Raw genomic sequence first — 17,320 nt, 5'->3', positions numbered from 1 at the left:
TACAGCTCCAGCCAATAAAAACAAGGGGAGGGTTTCTGGGAACACGAGGCACTGGGCCTTCCTGCTTCTGCCCATCTGGAATGTTGAGGCCGTGTCTGGAGATACAGCCGCGGTTCTGCAGCCACAGGCGACATGGCTGAAGATGAAGACCAACACACAGACAGTGGAGGTGTCCCAAGGGACAGGCTTGGGGACCTGATGGCCTGTGGAGCCACCAAACCTGTGCCTACGTTGAGATCCTTGTTCCATGAAATACATAACCCCATCTTTGTCTCCAGACTCTAGTACAATTTGGCATTACTTGAAGCCAATTTTATTCTGGGATGTAGCTGGCAATAAAATAAAGCTAAGCTCTATGAGCCTACCTGGTAACGCAGTCAATAACACCAGCGATTCCTTAGCACACATACCAGGAGCAGCTTGCCACAGGAGTGTCTTTGTCCTCCTGGAGCAAAGCAAGGGGCCCCACAGCCCTGTGCAGCCCTGCGGCTGACCCTCCCATGGCGCCTCTGCTGGGAGTGGTCAGAGAGAGGCAGCTGGCCGGCCTGCAGGGCAAGGCATCGGGGCTATTCTTCCAGACAGCTGCTCCTGCAGGGATGGCTGAGCTGGCCAGGCTGAGCCCTCTAGCACCTCGGGAGCTGCTGGGAGCAGGGGTGGGACTGGGGAGACGAGGGGGGACCCCACACGCTAACTCCGGCTGGTGGGGCTCACTGAGCCGCGGGTAAGCGTTCCTCTGTGCACAACCACCAGTAAGTGCATGAGGCAGCTTCGGCCTCTGTTTAAAAAAAAAAAAAATCCAAAAAACCTCGACTGGGTTTTCCTTTATTTCTCCTAAGCAGAAATTTACAGAGAAAACTGAATCTCACAGAACACGAGAAGGAAGCATCCTCCCTCCTCTGAATTAGCTGACCCCACCCTGTGTGACTTCTCCCCTCAGCACCGAGGGCTTGTGCAAACAGCCGCACTCACTCCTGGATGTACAGAACCGCGCACGCATGCGCTTGTGAGAAAACAGGGCATCGTCATTTTCCGTCCTATTTGAGTCTCCCCACAAATCTCAAAGTAGGTGAGGCCCTGACCGCCCACGTTGCACCATCACAACTCACCATGTGCTCACCATGAGCTGTGGTTTCAAGGTACCCCTTCTGCATGCTCTCATTAGCAACAGCAACCTTTCCATCTACCAACGAAGAACCCAAGGCCTCCAGTGTCCTCCTCGAGAACTGATCCGTGGGCCTGTGCTGGAGAAGTCTGTGCACAGGCCAGGTTTTTGTAGGAGCTGCTGTCCCCTCAAGGCCAGCTAGAGGCAGGACCCCGAGGTGCACCTGAGTCTGTTCTGGGCAGAACCAGGGCATCCAAGGCAGAGCGCGCAGGGGAGCTCACCCCAGACCAGGCACAAGCCTGGCCACCGCCCCCTTCCTCAGGCCCCAGCTGATCCCAGACCGCCCTCCAGGCTTCCGGGATGGGGCCAGCTGGCTCTGGCACTTGCCCAGCTGCTTCTGCCAAATGGCCACATTACACAGTGCGAGCTGTCTCCAGAGCATTCCACTCCAGGCCCCGCCAGGACCCGCGCCGGGAAAAGAAGTCCATCCTCGAAAGACGGCCCCAGAGGTCTGGGGCCTCTGGGGAGTTTCCTTCCCCATAGCCTGATTTGGGTGGAGGTGCCCGTTGGCCACGTTGCCCGGGACCCTTAACCCCGTGGCCAGTTTGCTTTAAAATGGCACAACAGAGCTTTTTGAAGTGCCTGGCAATTTCTGCTCACGTCCCACCCCGACGCTGGCCTCACATCAGGTCACAGCGTCAGTGTAGCCGCTGTGCAAGAAGACACTGAGGCACGGCACAGCCGAGCGGCTCATCCAAGGCACACAGATGAGCTTCCAACTTCTATTATTTTTTATATTTTATTTGAAAGGCACAGAGACAGAGACAGACAATTGCTGGTTTAGTCCCCAAATGCCACGACAGACAGGGCTGGGCCAGGCCAAAGCCAGGAACTCCACTAAGTGGAGGGAGGGTGGCAGGGACTCAATACTTGAGCCTGCACCTGCTGCTTCCCAGGTGGGCATTATTAGCAGGGAGCGGACCTGGAAGCAGAGTAGCCGGGACTCGAACAGGTGCTCTGATAGGCGATGCTGGTGTCCCAGGTGGCGGCTTAACCGGCGGCTCCTCTTAACCGCTCTGCCAAACACCCACCCCTCCCTACTTCTATTCTAATTTACCTTCACTGGCCCACGCACTGACCCCAAGACTGAAGTAGAACCCAGGAGTAAAGTAGATACGGTATTTGTATGTGTTCCAGAACAGTGTCTTGGGCAGGATCAAAACAAAACAACATCGTCTGAGTCAGGGGGAGTTAGGGCCCCTGAAGTGTAGACGTGGATCTGCCCGTGCGGCACTACAGGGCTCCGGCAGGACCCTTCACCACGCGGTCACTTCCGCTTCCCCAGCCGACTGCAGGTGAAAGCAAGCCCAGGAGGGTGGGGAGGCAGGACCGCAGAAGTCTCTTCTAGCCGATGGTAGGAAAAGAACAAAAGAGAAGTCCAAGAGCAACGCAGCAGGAGGGAGCCTGCTCCACGCAGAGGGGGTTTTCCTCACGTACAAGGTGCGAGGGAGACCAGAATAGCAGCGTGAAGCCTGGGCCGGGCCGCGCGGCCCGTGGGTGTCAGAGAAGAGATGGTTCAGGAGTTTCGACATAACAATGTGAGTATGGAAAAAAAGCCCTCGCGCACACACGCACCACCAACTACGAGTCTGAGAACGGAGGAAAACCATGGCGACTGCTTGAGGGAACTTCACCACCCACGCAGCCGAAGGCGCCACCTGCTCTGCAGAACGTTCCAGCTACGAAATGTCACTGGCGTCCCCGTGTCGACTTCTGCTCGTCCCCAGCTGCCAGAAACCATTTTGGTGGCCAAACGACACCGCGGACGAGGGAGAGAGCTGGGAGGCAGCTGCAAGTTCGAGGTGGGACATAAACAGGGCCCTCAGCGCCTCCCAGGAACGGGCCAGCGCCGTGCCAGCGGGGGGCACGTCTGGGGGGGGGTGGTGGCGACAGGCGGGGCCCTAGGAGAGGCACAAGTGCTGAGTCGTCCCCTGGACCCATCTTCGAGCGAGCGGCGTCGTCCTTGCAGGAAGAGTGGGTGGACGAGCCTTCCCCAGAAGCTTGTGGTTTCCCAACAGTTTGGCCTCGTGGGTTTTCCTCCCTGGGTGTGGGTCCTCCAAAGAGGAAGTCCACTCCCAAATCTGCCAGCACAGCTGCGTGAGCCAAGGCTACAGCTCCTCGGGGCACCGCGTCTCTGGCATCATCTGGTTCGAAACGGTCAAGAGCTGTTTCTAAATCTTACAGGTCCACCTGTTCTCAGCCAATTCCGGAAAAGCCGGGAGGATCGTCCAAGCCACAGCAACCTCCAGCTCATTAGCCTGCCTGGCAGCTGACTGCACGGCCCTTCCTCCCACCTGGGTCTCAAATGCCCTCCGCCCCACCGCCGGTGTAGCTGTGAGGGTTCAGCGGGGTGCCTGGGTCACCCCAAGCCTTTGCAAGCCTAGGTCGCCAACGTTTCCTCTATTTATAGGGTCTCTATGGAAACGGGGCCAGCATCAGAGAGCTAATCACTACAAAAGCCCACAGAGTTCCACTCTCAGGCTCCAAAGTGCATCGCGGAAGTCTCCATGTGCCCTTGAGGAGCTGCAGGTGGGGGACAGAGGGTGGTGCAGGAGAGGAGCGATGGCCCCAGCTTTGGTGCTGACCACAATGAGAGTGAAGAGGGGGTCGCTGCCTGTGTCAGCCCATCTGGGCTTTCTGTTGGAAACAACAGGGGAAAGGATTTCTTTTTTTTTTTTTTAATTAAAGATTTATTGTATTTATCTGAAAGTCAGAACTGCAGAGAGAGAGAGGGAGAGAGACAGAGATCTTCCAAAACAGCCACAAAGACCAGGGCCGGGCTAGGGCCAAGCCAGGAACCAGGAGCCTCACCTGGATCTCCCATATGGCTGCAGGGGCTCAAGGACCTGGGTTAACCTCCTCTGCTTTCCCAGGCACATTATCAGGGAGCTGGATCAGAAGTGGAGCAGCCGGGACTTGTACTGGCACCCGTATGGGATGCCACCATTGCACGCTGCAGCTTACCCTGCCAGCCATAATACCAACCCCAATTTCTCTTTTTGATGAAAGAATTTTAGAATCTTTTTTTCTTCCCCAGTATCATAGATGACTTTAACACAAAGTTCAGGGCAGGCGTTGTGGCACAGTGGGTTAAGGCGCTGCTTGCGATGCTGTCATCCCATATGCACCCCAGTTCAAGTCCCGGCTGTTCCACTTCCAATCCAGCTCCCTAATAATGTGCCTGGGAAAGCAGCAGAAGGTGATCCAAGTACTTGGGCCCCTGCCACCCATGTCAGAGACCCGGATGCAGTTCTCGGCCCCTGGCTTCAGTCTGGACCAGCCTGAGCCATTGCACCCATTTGGAGAGTAAACCAGCAGATAGAAGGTCTCTCCACCTCTCCTCTCCTCTGCTCCCCTCATCTCCCTTCCCCTCCCCTCCCCTCCCCTCTCCTCTCTCTTCCCCTCCCTCTCCCCCTCCCCCTCTTTCTTCATCACTCTCTGCCTGCCAAATAAATAAACCTTTAAAAATAAAATAAAGCACAGCGTTCACCTCAGGGGCAAACGATGTCCCAACTCCCAGTTTCACTTTATTTCCTTTTCTTTTACTGCTGAGCAAATTCCGCTCAGAGCAGTGCAGGCTGGGAAAGGTCACCTTGTCCACCAAGCCTTTCCCTGGGAGAACGGGCTCAGCAGACACAGCAAAGAAGGTTTCATTAAAGTCGCTGCCCTCTCTCTGCCTCCTCCCACCCTCCCCGCCTCCCTGCTCTAAAGGCCCTCTCTGGTCACTCCAGTCTGCAGGGACCTCGCCCTGCTCTGAACTCCAGAGGGCTCATTATCCGCTCTGCTCATTTCGTAATTAGCTGGTACTGCCTGGCAACATGGCTTCCAGCGCTCCCTCCAACTGTCAGCCCCCCCACCCAGGGGAGACACCCCATGAGAATGGGTGATGAAGGGCAGGACCCCTTAACATCCTTAAGGCCCCCAACATCACCTGGCAGGGACCCGCAAGGCCAACAGGGCAATTACTACTTGATTATTTGTTCCAAGTCTATAAAACCATCCTTTAAAGGTGACTTAATCCTCTACAACTACCTCTCCCAATTTTAAATGCTCACTCTACCAGCTTCTCCTTGTGTCTCAGATCCCTCCTGCTGCAATTTAAAAACTTGTCTTACTCTATCATTTTTTCCTTAAAGATTATTTATTTGAAAAGCAGAGCCACAGAGAGAGGGAGAGACAGAAAGAGGTCTTCCATCCGCTGGTTCACTTCCCAAATGGCTGCAACAGCCAGGGACCAGGCCAAAGCCAGGAGCCAGGAGCTTCTTCTGGGTCTCCCACGTGGGTGTAGGGGTCCAAGCACTTGAACCATCCTCCACTCCTTTCCCAGGCCATTAGCAGGAGTTGGATCAGAAGTGGAGCAGCTGGGACATGAACTAGTGCCCACATGGGATGCTGGTGCTGCAGGCAGAGGCTTAGCCTACTATGCCACAATGCCATTCCCTATTCATTTATTTGAAAGGCACAACAGAGAGAGGGGGGAAAAGGAGAGAGAGAGAGAGAGAGAGAGAATATCTCCCAACCACTGGTTCAGTCCCCAAAGGGCCACAACCAGGCCACAGCCAGGGTTTGACCAGGATGAAGCCAGGAGCTCCATCCAGCTCTTTCACATGGGTGGCAAGGACCCAAGCACCTGAGCCATCATCTGCTGCCTCCTGGACACATTAGCAGGGAGTAGGGTGGGAAGCAGAGTAGCCAGGACTCAAACTGCCACTCCAAAATGGGACGTGAGCCCAAGCGGCGGCTCAACCCTGTGCACAACTCCAGCCCGCACCCGTCATCGTGGTAACTGCCGGGCTCGGAAGGAGAGGGACACAGACCAAGAAGCTGCAAGTTCACTGTCTTTACAAATGCTTGGGCGGGGGCTGCCGCTTTTATAGCCAGCTCTGTGTTCCGGGATGGATATGAGCAGCTAACTTAGCTAGACTACGGGAAAGCCAATTATTATTTTTCTAATACCATCACGAAACATACCTGCTGTCTCCAACAGCTGTGTTCTAACTTCTCAACACAGACACTTAAGTGTTAGCTGACAAAAGCGGGCCCGTTCCAGCCATGGCCTCATTCCAAAAGGGCACCCTCCTCGTGTACGGGGATTTCAATGGGAGATGCCCTCCCTTAGCGGAGAGATGAAAACAGAGAGGTGTTTTGAGTTGGCCTCTCAGACCCCCACGGAGAAGCTGCCTGAGCCTCTTCCCCTGGCACCCACACTTTTTAAATACTTCAACCCCCAAAGTCAGGTCCTCACAGCTGTTCTGACTCCCTGTCGGGGAAGACATTCCTTCTTGTCCATAGCACTGGCAGTGAGGACACAGGTACACAGAAAGAGGCACATCGTGTCAACACTGGGCCTGTTCCCCCGGAACAACCAGTCCTAGCTAGGAAGGGAGCTAGAACCCAACCTGGCGCAGAACAGAGAGTTTCCTTTTGCCACAGTCAGGGCTGCTCCAAACACTGCTGAAGACTGGTGGGGGTGGGGCAGGGCCTCACACAAGGCGCAGGTGGGGTAACCCAGGGCTCAGAGAGCGGCCCCTGCAGCCAAACCGGGCAAAGGACCTGGCACGTCCCATCTCACCTGCCCCTGTGGCAAGCCCTCTGCTCTCCTGTGGCAATTGTTTGCTCTAAATTCACCCCCCCTAGAATCCCTTTCCTGATTAACCCCACGTCTCTGAATCCACAGCGTGATGTGTGAGTGTCCACAGACGCAAGTATATCACCCTGGCAGACCTGGGAGTCGCCCAGAGGTAAAGGCAGTGCCTATTGGAAAAGAAGCAACCCCCCATCTCCCTGTTTTTAGGTTCACCTCGATTCTGTCTCCCGGGGGGCCCAGCTCCCACCTGAAAAGGTGGGACTCTGGGAGCCCGAGTTTACCCCTTCTAAAGTAAACCAGGAGCTCAGGATGCAGCCAGGCCCCAGAGCCCCAGGGGCGCGCACATACACACACACACACACACACACACACCCTCAGCCCGCCCACACTCCTGCAGGGGGTCTGTCTTTTAAAAATAGAGAAACTGAGACCCATACATTTTATCAAAACCCTGGGCTAGAAGAGACTTTTGGTCTAGCGTAAGAAGCCGTTTCGGGTGCCCGCGTCCCACATTGAAGTACCTGGTTCCACACCTGCCTCCAGGTTCTTGCTAATGTGCACCCTGGGAGGCAGCATTGATGGTTCAGGTAATTAGGTTCCTGCCACCCCCGTGGGAGATCAGGGTCGGGTTCCCAGCTCCTGGCTTCAGCTTCAGCCCAGCCCAGGCTGTTGCAGGTATTTGGGGGAGTGAATCAGCAGGTGGGAACTCTCTCTTTCTCTCTCTTTACCTGTCAAATTAAAACACACACACACACCACCCCCAGGCCCTGAAATAAAACAAGCAGGGGCTTTTTGGGAGTGTCATTGTTCTTTCTCTTGACTTAGGGAGAAGGGAGATGAGATGTCTGTTCTGCTTTTGTTATTTAAACTGTACATACATATTTCAGGTCCTTTGACAAGCACACCACATTCACAATCTAAAGCAGTGCCTTTCTACCAAAGGGGTGTTTGGAATCTGTTGACCACAGAAGCCCTCCTCCAGTGGACCCCCAGGGTGGAAGGAACACAGGCCGGTGGGGGGAGGGGGGAGGCTGAGGCACCTGCAACCACTGGCAAAGGGGCTGCGCAGACAGAAGCCTGGGCTTCAGCAGGGACTCTCCCTCAGGGACCTGGCTTCTAATCCACTTGCCTGCTCCTCACTCTGAGCCGCAGGAAGACCAGCGGAAATGTGCAGAAAACAGGAGTTGGAACCCAGAGTCAAAGTTCTTAGCAGGGCGCGTGTGTGACAGCGGCTCAGATGTCACCTGGAATGCGAGCATCGCACATTAGAGTGCCTGGGTTTAAGTCCCAGCTCTGCTGCCAACCCTACCACGCTGCTAATGCGCCCTGGGAAGCAGCAGGTGGTGGCTCAGGTGGCTGGTTCCCTGCCACTCACATGGGACACCCATCCGACTCCTCAGCTCCCAGCTTTGGCCTGGCCTGGCTAGCGGGGACACTTGGGAATTTGAGAAGTAAACCAGTGGACGGGAGATCGATTTCTCTCTCTGAGTCAGCAGATGTGAGATTGATCTCTCTATCAAATAAATAAGATAAATAAATAAGATAAAGTGCTTAGACCCAGGAAGGGAATAATGGAATCTGAAGCTTCTTGGGGACAGACAGCTCAGAAATCTCTGGGGGAAATTATTCACAGGGGCTTTTGTAAGACAAAAGAGCAGCTCAGTGTGTGTGTGTGTGTGTGTGTGTGTGTAAGGCGAGAGGGGTGGGATGGGGGAAGACCCGGGCGGGCGGGGGGCCCTGGCCAACACCTCCAGAACTTTCCTTTCAGAAACAGCTCAATCCTCCCGCTGTGCAAGGGCTGGGAAGGCTGGCAGCTCCCTCCCTGACTTGAGCTTCCACCGGCCAGCAGGACCCAGCCAGCTTCCTCTCATGCTCAGCCACTCATCGCAGGCCTCAGAAATATCTGCCACCTGCTGTATTTTTAACAGGAACGCGTGCTTCATGTCTCTTTCTGCAGTTTCCCCCAAGCTCCGCCCTCTCCCACTCTTCTGTGGAGCTGGGCTTTCTGGCTGGAGAATTCTGTGTACTTTGGATCATCCAGCACTCTCCGTGGCCGGCCACCCCAGCATTTCCTCCCCGCGAGTGGCGAGCGAGAGGGCACTCTAGCAGCAGCCCAGAACCGGATAATGAGGACAAAGCCCCCAAAGCAAGGAGCTAACCGGCGGCTGGGGAATGCGACTCTGAAAGGCTGGGGTCTGCTGGGGTCTCCCTGAAGGTTGAGCAGGTGTGAGGAGGGGCCCCCGAAGCCTCCAGCTGTCACTAGTTAATCATCAGTCAGCTCTGTCTGGCAAAGACTAAAATTCTCTCCTCTTCCCCCACGTGCACGGAGCACTTCAGTCGCAGCCTCTCTCAAGGCGATCCTGTCCAGCGCACCTCATCCTCCCCGCGGCCGGAGCTGTGCTGAGCAAACGCCAGGTGGGCTAAGGGGCCCAAAGTTCCTACCTCCAACGTTTAAAATGAAAACAACAGCAAGCCAGAACTTGGCCACACACGGGTGTGTGGGGCTGCAGTTATTAAAAATTCAACTTGCCTCTTTCTCGTGCCACCAGCGAATTCTACAACAGGTCACCTTCCACCCAATTTCAGAGCCAACTGCAACTTTGGAAAACTGTGCTAGCTTTGGAAAAACAAGTTGGGACACAGCCTACTATTCTCCAGTCCCTTTCCGCAGGAAAAGCTCAGGAAAGTTGAGTGATTTGCCCGAGCTCACACAGCAAATGGACCTGCCAGGGCCTGGAGTTCGCGTCTGGGTGGGACGTCAGTACCCCTCAGTAAACAGGCTGTGCTGGAGCAGACAAGTAAACAGGAAAGGCTCTGCCGTCTTCCGGAGCTCCCGAGCTGGCAGCGGCTATGTTTTCTGCTCCTTGCTGCCAGCCTGGGTCCACACTGCTGTGTTTGACCTCCGTGGCATGTTTTCCTGGGGGTGGGGGCGAGGCTTCTTTTCTTCTATCTGATCTCGATTCTGGTTCAAGGAAGTCTCTATCAAGTGCAGTGCTGTAACTCTATCTTTCCCTGACCAGAACGAGGGCGTTAGGTGACCCAGGAGAGAGGACGGATGTGAACAAGCCCAAGGCAGCCCTATCTACAGAGACACTGCAGCCCCCACCTCAGGACCAGCCAACCTCCCCTCTGGAAGGCAGCTGGGCAAAGTGGATGGGCGAGCAGTGTCCAATGCTGACCTGAGAGTTGGACAGTGGGGAGGCCCCCCAGGCTGCCCCTTACAGACTCGGGGAGAGGGTCCCCTCTGGTCCAAAGAATCGGGGCTTGCTGGCCGGACTGCTCCAGGCTGGGCTGGAATAAAGCAGCAGTAGACCCACCTCTCCCCCAGCACTGCGTAAAGGGACCCCTTCGGTTGACCATCTCTTCTCCTGACCACACAGTGTAGACTTGGGGGGGCGGGGGACAGATGGGACGCAGCCAACGGCTCTCATCTCTGGACACACAACTGGTTGGGAAGCTCCACAGAACCAGAGGCCAGGTCTGAACAACCACCACCACCGTTAAAAAGTACACACGAGGGCCTCGCTGTCCCCCTGCACGTCCCTCCCCAAGGCACACAGACAGGTGACACACGGCTCGGAGCACGCACACTCACCTGGGCTCTGCCTTCCTGATCCGGAGCCTCTCCGGCCAAATGAGGGATGTCATTGGCTTATCCTGGCCAGCTCCTCAGTGGCTGCTGCCGTAGGACACAGGCTTTATTTAACGTCACGGGAGTCCTTTCGGACCCTGCACCTCCTCCGGAGAAAATCCCCCTCCCCACGGCAGCGCGGCATCAATCTCCAAGGCACCCAAGTGCCTGCCCCGGGCCGACATCTCGCTCAGCCCCCTGGCCAGCTGTCTCCAGCAGCCTGAGCCGGCCGCCCTTGCCGCAGATCCAGCAAAGGTGCGTTATTATCCGGGCTGCTGTTTTAATTGATGGAGGGATTCGCTACAACTCGCCAACGCCTCGGCAACCTCGGGCTGGAAGATAAACAGCTCCCTGCGAAGGGCTCTTTCGGATTCAGATTCAAGCTGCCGGCTCAGCGTGTGTGCAACTTGAACCGAGGCCCCACACCAAGCCCAAGCATCCCCGGGCCACCTGTCAGTCCTCCACCCTGGGGGTGGGTTCCGCAGGCAGCAGGCAGGCAGGGATCTCCAAGCACTAGCTTAACCTCGAGCTCCACCTAACGGCAGGAAGCACACACACCCCCTTCACAGATGGACAAACTGAGCTTCACCCCCGAAGGTTCCCAAAGATCCCGACGCAGGCAGCCTAAGACAGCTACAGGGCGCTGGAATCTCCTTCCCCGGCCAACCTACAGGAGGGAAAGTGATGTCAACTTTTCGTCAGCATGCTGGATTTCTCTAGCCCTTTGTCTGCAAACAGCACTTCACGCAGGTTATCCAAACACTCCAGCCGGCTGAGTAACGGAGAACCAACGCCGACCCGCCGAGGGTCCCTGACGTCCCCGCTCGGGTCCGAGCCCCAGCACCCGCCCCTCATCGCCTTCCCCCATCACTCCCAGCCGCTCGGGGCACTTCTGCCTGGGGCGCGGAGGGCCGAGTCGCCCGCAGAGCTCGCCTAGGGGCTGGCGGACGGCGCTCACCTTCAGGTCGGGAGGCTTGCTCCGGAGGCCCGGCTTGGGCGCCGCGGCAGCGCTCGCGTCCGAAGTTGGTCCGCCGGCCGGGTTAGCACCCGCGGCCTCCCCAGGCCGGAGGTCCGCGCCCGGCAGGTGGCAGGCAGCGTCTTCCAGCCCGGCTCCATCCTCCTCGCCCTGCTGCTGCAGCTCGTCCGATCTGCACCTCTTCATGGTGTATGTGGGTCGGCGCGGGGAGTCCGTCCTTGCAGCGCGCCGTCTCGGGGAAACCGCACCCCTCGGACACTCAGGCGCGAGACCGGGGGTCTGAATTGTGAACACGGAGGGGAGCCGCCTGGCCACGATTTCTTGAATTGATATACAGATAGGCGATTTTGAAAGGCGGGTGAGGGATGGGCGAGGAGGGCGCCTCGGTTACAGCTTGGAATAGTTCATTCCGACCGGGGCAGCAGAGGCGGGTCACGGTCGAGGCCGGGCGGCGGCAGTCCTTGGGCAGTCATTGGAGAGGACGGAAGGAGACAGCCCCCGGCCCCCAAACTTTCTGCTTCAGGGCGCGGCAGGGCGGAGAGGAGCTGGGCGGCGCGGCGCGGCGCATCCCTCCCGCTCGGGCGAGGCAGGGCTCGGGGCAGCCGGCCGGCCGGGTGCTCGTCCGCCGCGCTCCGTGCCGGCCGCGACCCCCGGCCCTGCCGCCGGCCCCTGGCCCGCATGGGCCGGCCGCGGAGCCCGCAGCGCGCCGGGCCCGCTCCCCCGCCCGTGCGCCCCGCTCCGCGCCCGCCGCGCCGCCTGCTGCAAAGCCGCGGCCGCGGCCCGAGCCCGCGGCGAGCGCGCAACCTACCCCGCCCGGGTGCCTCCTCCCGGGAGGCGAAGGCGAGGCCCGCACGGAGTGACAGCGGCAAGCGGCCAATGGGAGGGCCGGAGGGCTGAGGGGGCGTCGCGCGGCGGCGTCTTTAGGGTTGGTTGCGCCGTGCGATCCCCCGGGAGCGTTCTGGAGGGCGCCGCCGCTGCGCCTTGGCATTGCGGAGCGCGGGCTGCGGAGAGCTGGCGGGCGCGGCGGCCGCGGGCTCGGGGACCCGCCCAGGCCGGCTCGTGAGGGTGCCCCGCACGTCCCCTTGTTCGGTGGGAAGGGGCCACGATGGGGAAGTTTGTAGTCCGCCCTAGCGTTGCGTGTTGCACCGCATCCATCCCTTCGGTTGCTGAAACACTCCTCCCCTCCCAGACGCGTGGTCCGGGTCGCACACGGGCGCCTCGGTGCAGGGCTGCAGATGCTAAGCCGAAGGCGGTCTGGGCCCTAGCCCCTCTCCAGCTTTAAGGGCAGGTCTCCTGAGTCTTAGCTTTAAGCTCAGAAGTGGGAAGCATTTCTTACTAAAAGCACATTAACCTGCGTGAGAGTTCCTTGCAAACTGCGAAGCCGTTTTGAAGCGTGAAGGGGTATGAATGGCAGAGGTTGATGCGTGTAGAAGAGTACACGAGCAGTGCTCTCGCTTATATAAAACCCTGGCCAACCGTACCGACTAATCAGGACCAGACGTGCAAAGGTCGGAGTTACCAAGAAATGGAGAGAGGGGCGTCCCTGAGCACGGGTTCGAGGCCCTGCTAATGCACCTGGGAAGCAGCGGAAGATGTTCAGAGTACTTGGGCCCCTGCACCCTCGTTGGGGGCCGGGATGGAGTTCCAGCTCCTGGCTTCTGCCGGGCCCCAGCAGATGCAGCCATGTGGGGACTGAACCAGCGGTACAGAGGGAAGATTCTCTCTCTCTCTCTCTCTCTCTCTCTCTCTCTCTCTCTCTGCCTTTCAAATACCTAAATAAATAAACCTTTTAAAAAAAATGGAGAAAGGTCGTGACCACCCCATCTGAGTGCCTGGTACCTTCCTGCTGGGGATGCAACAGACCCTGCTCACTCAGCGCTAGTGGGGTCCTTGGAGCAGCAGTATCGGCACCGCCGCGGAGCTTGCTAGCGTGTAAGGGCTCAGAAGCCAGTGAGACCTGCGGAGCCAAGCAGTAGTCCAGAAGTCTGCGCTGGCCAGCCCTACGGGTGCGTCCTGCGCGTGCTAACACTTGGAGTCTGCTGGCCCCGCCCTGGTGAAGGGGCTGCTTGCTCAGCGCGGGCGTCAGTGCCGCTCTCCGAAGGATTTTACAGTTTACCCGTCTCCCTCACACCCATCGTGCCGTTCCAGCCTCACTGCGGTCCCACTAGTCCGTGAGTTTGCTGACACTGCTCTGTCTTATTCCCTTTCCAACCGCTCATTTTAATGTGTGTCCTAGAGAGACCAAGTTGTTAAGAATTTACTTCCTTAAAGCAGCTTCTTTCTAAAGCAGGCAGCTCCATTTTTAGAAGATAGGAATTTAGGATGGGCTGGGAACGTAGAACCATCCCCCATAGCCACTACCCAGTATCAGGCATGGTGTGGAAACACCAAGCTATAAGGCTTTAGCATTCCCAACCATAAGGAATGGCAGGATGCCAGTGTAGATCGTGGGCAGGACTGGATAGAACCGGTGGGGTGCAGGGTGTAAGGCAGACAAATACACCTCCTGTGCCTCACTTGGCCTGAAGAGCACAGGGGCCCCGCAGTCACGGCGCAAGTCTTGGGAGGCGAGCAGTGGCTGGCAAATGGTGAGCACACGGTGACCCATGCGCATGCCTGCTTCTACGCTGGAGAAAACTGGACGGATTCTGTGTGAAACTTTCAGGAAGCAGCTTTATAGTTTTGAATTATGTCTTATTTCTATGTTAGCTTGAAGTTAGTCTTAAGTGTGATTTTATTTATTTATTCCAAAGGCAGAGTTAGAGAGAGAGAGAGAGAATGCTTTCATCCACTGGTTTACTCCCCAAATGACCACAATAGACAGCGATGGGCCAAGCTGAAGCCAGGAACCTGAAACTCCAACCGGGTCTCCCACATGGGTGACAGAGACCCAAGTACTTGGACCATCTTCAGCTGCTTTCCCAGGCTCATTATCAGGGAGCTGGATCACAAGTGGAGCAGCTGGCACTCATATGGGATGCCGCTACTGCAGGCAGAGGCTTAACCCACTGTGCCGTAAGTCTGGCCCCTTAAGTGGTGATATGTTACCGTATACCTGTATACATTCAGTGTGATGGCCAACTTCCCCAAGCCTGCCTACGTGTGACAAGGTGTAGTGCAGCTCAACAGAAAAGCCTGTGGTGTGTTTAATTAAATTAGCTAACATTTACATTCTGTTTTGGAGACACCATGTAGCCTAGTGGTTAACAGTTCAGACTCTGTGGCCTGTTAAAGGACAAATCCTGGCTCTGCTCTCCACTGACTGTGAGTTGGGGCAAGTTATCAAGCCCCATTGTGTCCCAGTTCTTTGGAAGTAGGGATAGTGACTGTACCTACTAGGATGTACCAACTAGGGTGTTGGGCACTGTGTGTAGAGCACTTTGCCATTGCCTGGCACAGGGCTTCAACTACTATTGCAGATGTCATCGAGAGTTTCAGAAGAGTTGCACATTCCACGCCGTGGTTCTGTCCTTGGGAGTTTGCATGTGTCCCATCATTGCTGACTTTCACTGAGTGTCATATTGTAGAACAAGCATGCTACTGCCACTCGAGTTTGGGGAGGAAGTCTGTGTGGAGACCTGCATGACCTGCAGCCAGCCACTAGCTCCCAGCTGCTGGCCAGCTTTCATTACCCACAGTAAGTCTTTGAGCATCTAAGATAAATGGAACTTGAAAGTACTTTGGCTGATTGCAGTTTTGTTTAAAGAATTGGATTACTCTATTATTCTATACTTCTTTGGAAAACTACAAGCACAAACTATGTTTTGATATTCAAGATAAGACAAAAATGAGCAGGTTTACAATGCAAAAGGTTATATCTGGCATGTAGGAGTTGCTTTTGCCATTGTCTTTTGGCACTCTTAATTACAAGTAAATACATGAGGTGGAGAGCAGAACCAGGTGTTGGTGTCAGCAGATTCGTTAAAGAATTCCGGTTCTGTTACTTCCAGTGAGCTCTCGGGCACCCACATCAATCTCTTTCACCTTTGATTTTCTCATCTACAAATAGAGACTAAAAATGTCTAGCCTCACATGGTTATTTTGAGGCTTAAGCCGTATAACACAAAGTGAAGATACTTGATCCATGGTATATGCTCAGTAAACCTGAATGAAACAAAAATAGTGACCTTGTCCAAGCCCCTTGTATGACATATGAGAAAGGCAGAATTATCCAAGCCTAATGCTTTTTGTGAACAGAAATCTCAGTTACAGGCCGGCACCATGGCGCAGTAGGTTAATCCTCCGTCTGCGGCACCAGCATCCCACATGGGCGCCGGTTCTAGTCCCGGCTGTTCCTCTTCCCATCCAGCTCTCTGCTGTGGCCTGGGAAAGCAGTAGAAGATGGCCCAAGGCCTTAGGCCCCTGCACCCACATGGGAGACTGGGAAGAAGCACCTGGCTCTTGGCTTCAGATCAGCGCAGTTCCGGTCATTGTGGCCCTTGGGGAGTGAACCAGCGGAAGGAAGACCTTTCTCTCTGTCTCTCCCTCTCACGGTCTGTAACTCTACCTCTCAAATAAATAAATAAAATCTAATCCCAGTTACATGAATGAAAGGATGGAAGGCATCCCTGGTACTATCGAATCTGCAACCCAATATGGGTAAAACCACGAAGATCAAGAGCTATGACATTCTGCTCCCTTGTCCACACCCATTTGGTCTGATAAACTGATGAAGCTTTCATTATGGAGGATGAGGCGCCAAGAGCCACAGGTAAGTGCACAACAGAGGAGAAGTAAAAGGCTTTTCCTTTTGTCAATAGAGGCTTGTAGATTATCCAAAGAAATCCTGTTTCCTACACTGTAGGAATACTTAACAAAATTAAACATCAATAGGAAAGCAGTGGTCAGGGAGCCGTTGTGAGATCTTGCATTCTGACTGGGGTGGTCTGGAGGTACAAGTTCTCCCTAGAGGGTCTAGATCTAATAATTGTGATCACAGTAATTAATGCCAATATCATTACAAATATTCCTTTGTGAATGGAATCTGCTTCCCTTTTGGTAGGAGGATTGCCACTTCTATTCAATATGTGCCTTAAAAGAAAATTGAGTTCTATTGGAGTAGGAGGAGTAAACCATGCAAATAATCCTCGGGCAGGTTGGCTGGATTCTTGATGACATCACAATCCCACCACCTAAGGATGGGATTTTTATTGGCTGTTGTAAGAAAGAGGGAGGACCAGGAAGGTTCTGCATCACTCCTGAGTTGGAGAAAGTTCTGTGCCTAAAATAAATTTCACCCAGTTTTTTACTGAAAATGTACTCAGGAGCATTTTCCTTGTTGTTGCATTTTCCTTGTTGTTCCGTATGTTATTACTTAGTCATAGTCTGCATGTCTAAGTAAATATTCTTAATCACTACTTAGCAGTCTATCAGCTGAATGTGTCATGGTATGTTTGACCTCTGTCCACCTTATTTTAGGCATTTAGTTATCTCAACTTTAACTTTAGGAATAAAGGTGCGGTCACTGTAAGTAATGCAGAAATTGTATGTTTGATTTCCACCGTCGCAGAGACACTCTGATACTCAACAGGCAGTGTTTCTCCTGGGTAAGCAAACCAGGACAGCCACCCTGTGCTCCTTCCCGCACTGCTTCCCCGAGGGCCGTGCGGGAGAGTCCAGTGTCTGTCTCTGTGCTATGAAAGCTGGAAGGTTTGCCTCTCACTTCAGGTAGGACGCGCGTGCTTTCTTCTGGGTGGTTGTTGCTCCTCATTAATAGGAGAAAAGTCACGACGATCCTGGCCGTGAACAGAGAAGGTCTGTGAAGCATAAACTTAAACCCTGATTGTACTGCTCTGTGTGAAAGCTCAGGACTGGTAAAATGGCTGCTTTGTGTCTTTTCCCAGCTCCATAGGGAATCCATACAAACCTCTAGACAATCTATTACTTAAAGCTGAAAAGTCTAGACCTTAAAAAGACAGAGAAAATTTCAGCTTTGCTTGGAGAGAATCAGTTGTTTATTATTTG

The 17,320-nt window shown here is 55.0% G+C and overlaps 1 protein-coding gene across 4 annotated transcripts in view; it reads right to left on the bottom strand.

Moving 5' to 3' along the window:
* TMCC2 (transmembrane and coiled-coil domain family 2) overlaps positions 1-12,086 on the bottom strand; it is a 35,714-nt gene extending 23,628 nt beyond the window's left edge. The window contains exons 1-3 of one of the 4 annotated variants that reach the window (XM_051821214.2): positions 11,339-11,476; positions 10,939-11,047; positions 10,345-10,428 (exon numbers count right to left, since the gene is read on the bottom strand). Coding sequence is in view for 2 of the 4 variants with exons in the window: in XM_002717564.5 (XP_002717610.2) it covers positions 11,339-11,542 (204 nt within the window). In the remaining 2 variants the exon portion in view is untranslated. Of the gene's footprint in view, positions 1-1,106; positions 1,309-10,344; positions 10,429-10,938; positions 11,048-11,338 lie in introns of those variants that run through there. The other 3 variants (XM_051821216.2, XM_002717564.5, XM_051821213.2) reach the window with 3 other exon arrangements.
* Between the last annotated feature and the right edge of the window lie 5,234 nt (positions 12,087-17,320).

Source organism: Oryctolagus cuniculus, chromosome 13, assembly GCF_964237555.1.
Source record: "Oryctolagus cuniculus chromosome 13, mOryCun1.1, whole genome shotgun sequence".
Taxonomy (NCBI): Eukaryota; Metazoa; Chordata; class Mammalia; order Lagomorpha; family Leporidae; genus Oryctolagus; species Oryctolagus cuniculus.
The sequence above is the reverse complement of the archived record's forward strand: the minus strand, read 5'-3'. Positions and strand labels throughout refer to the sequence as shown.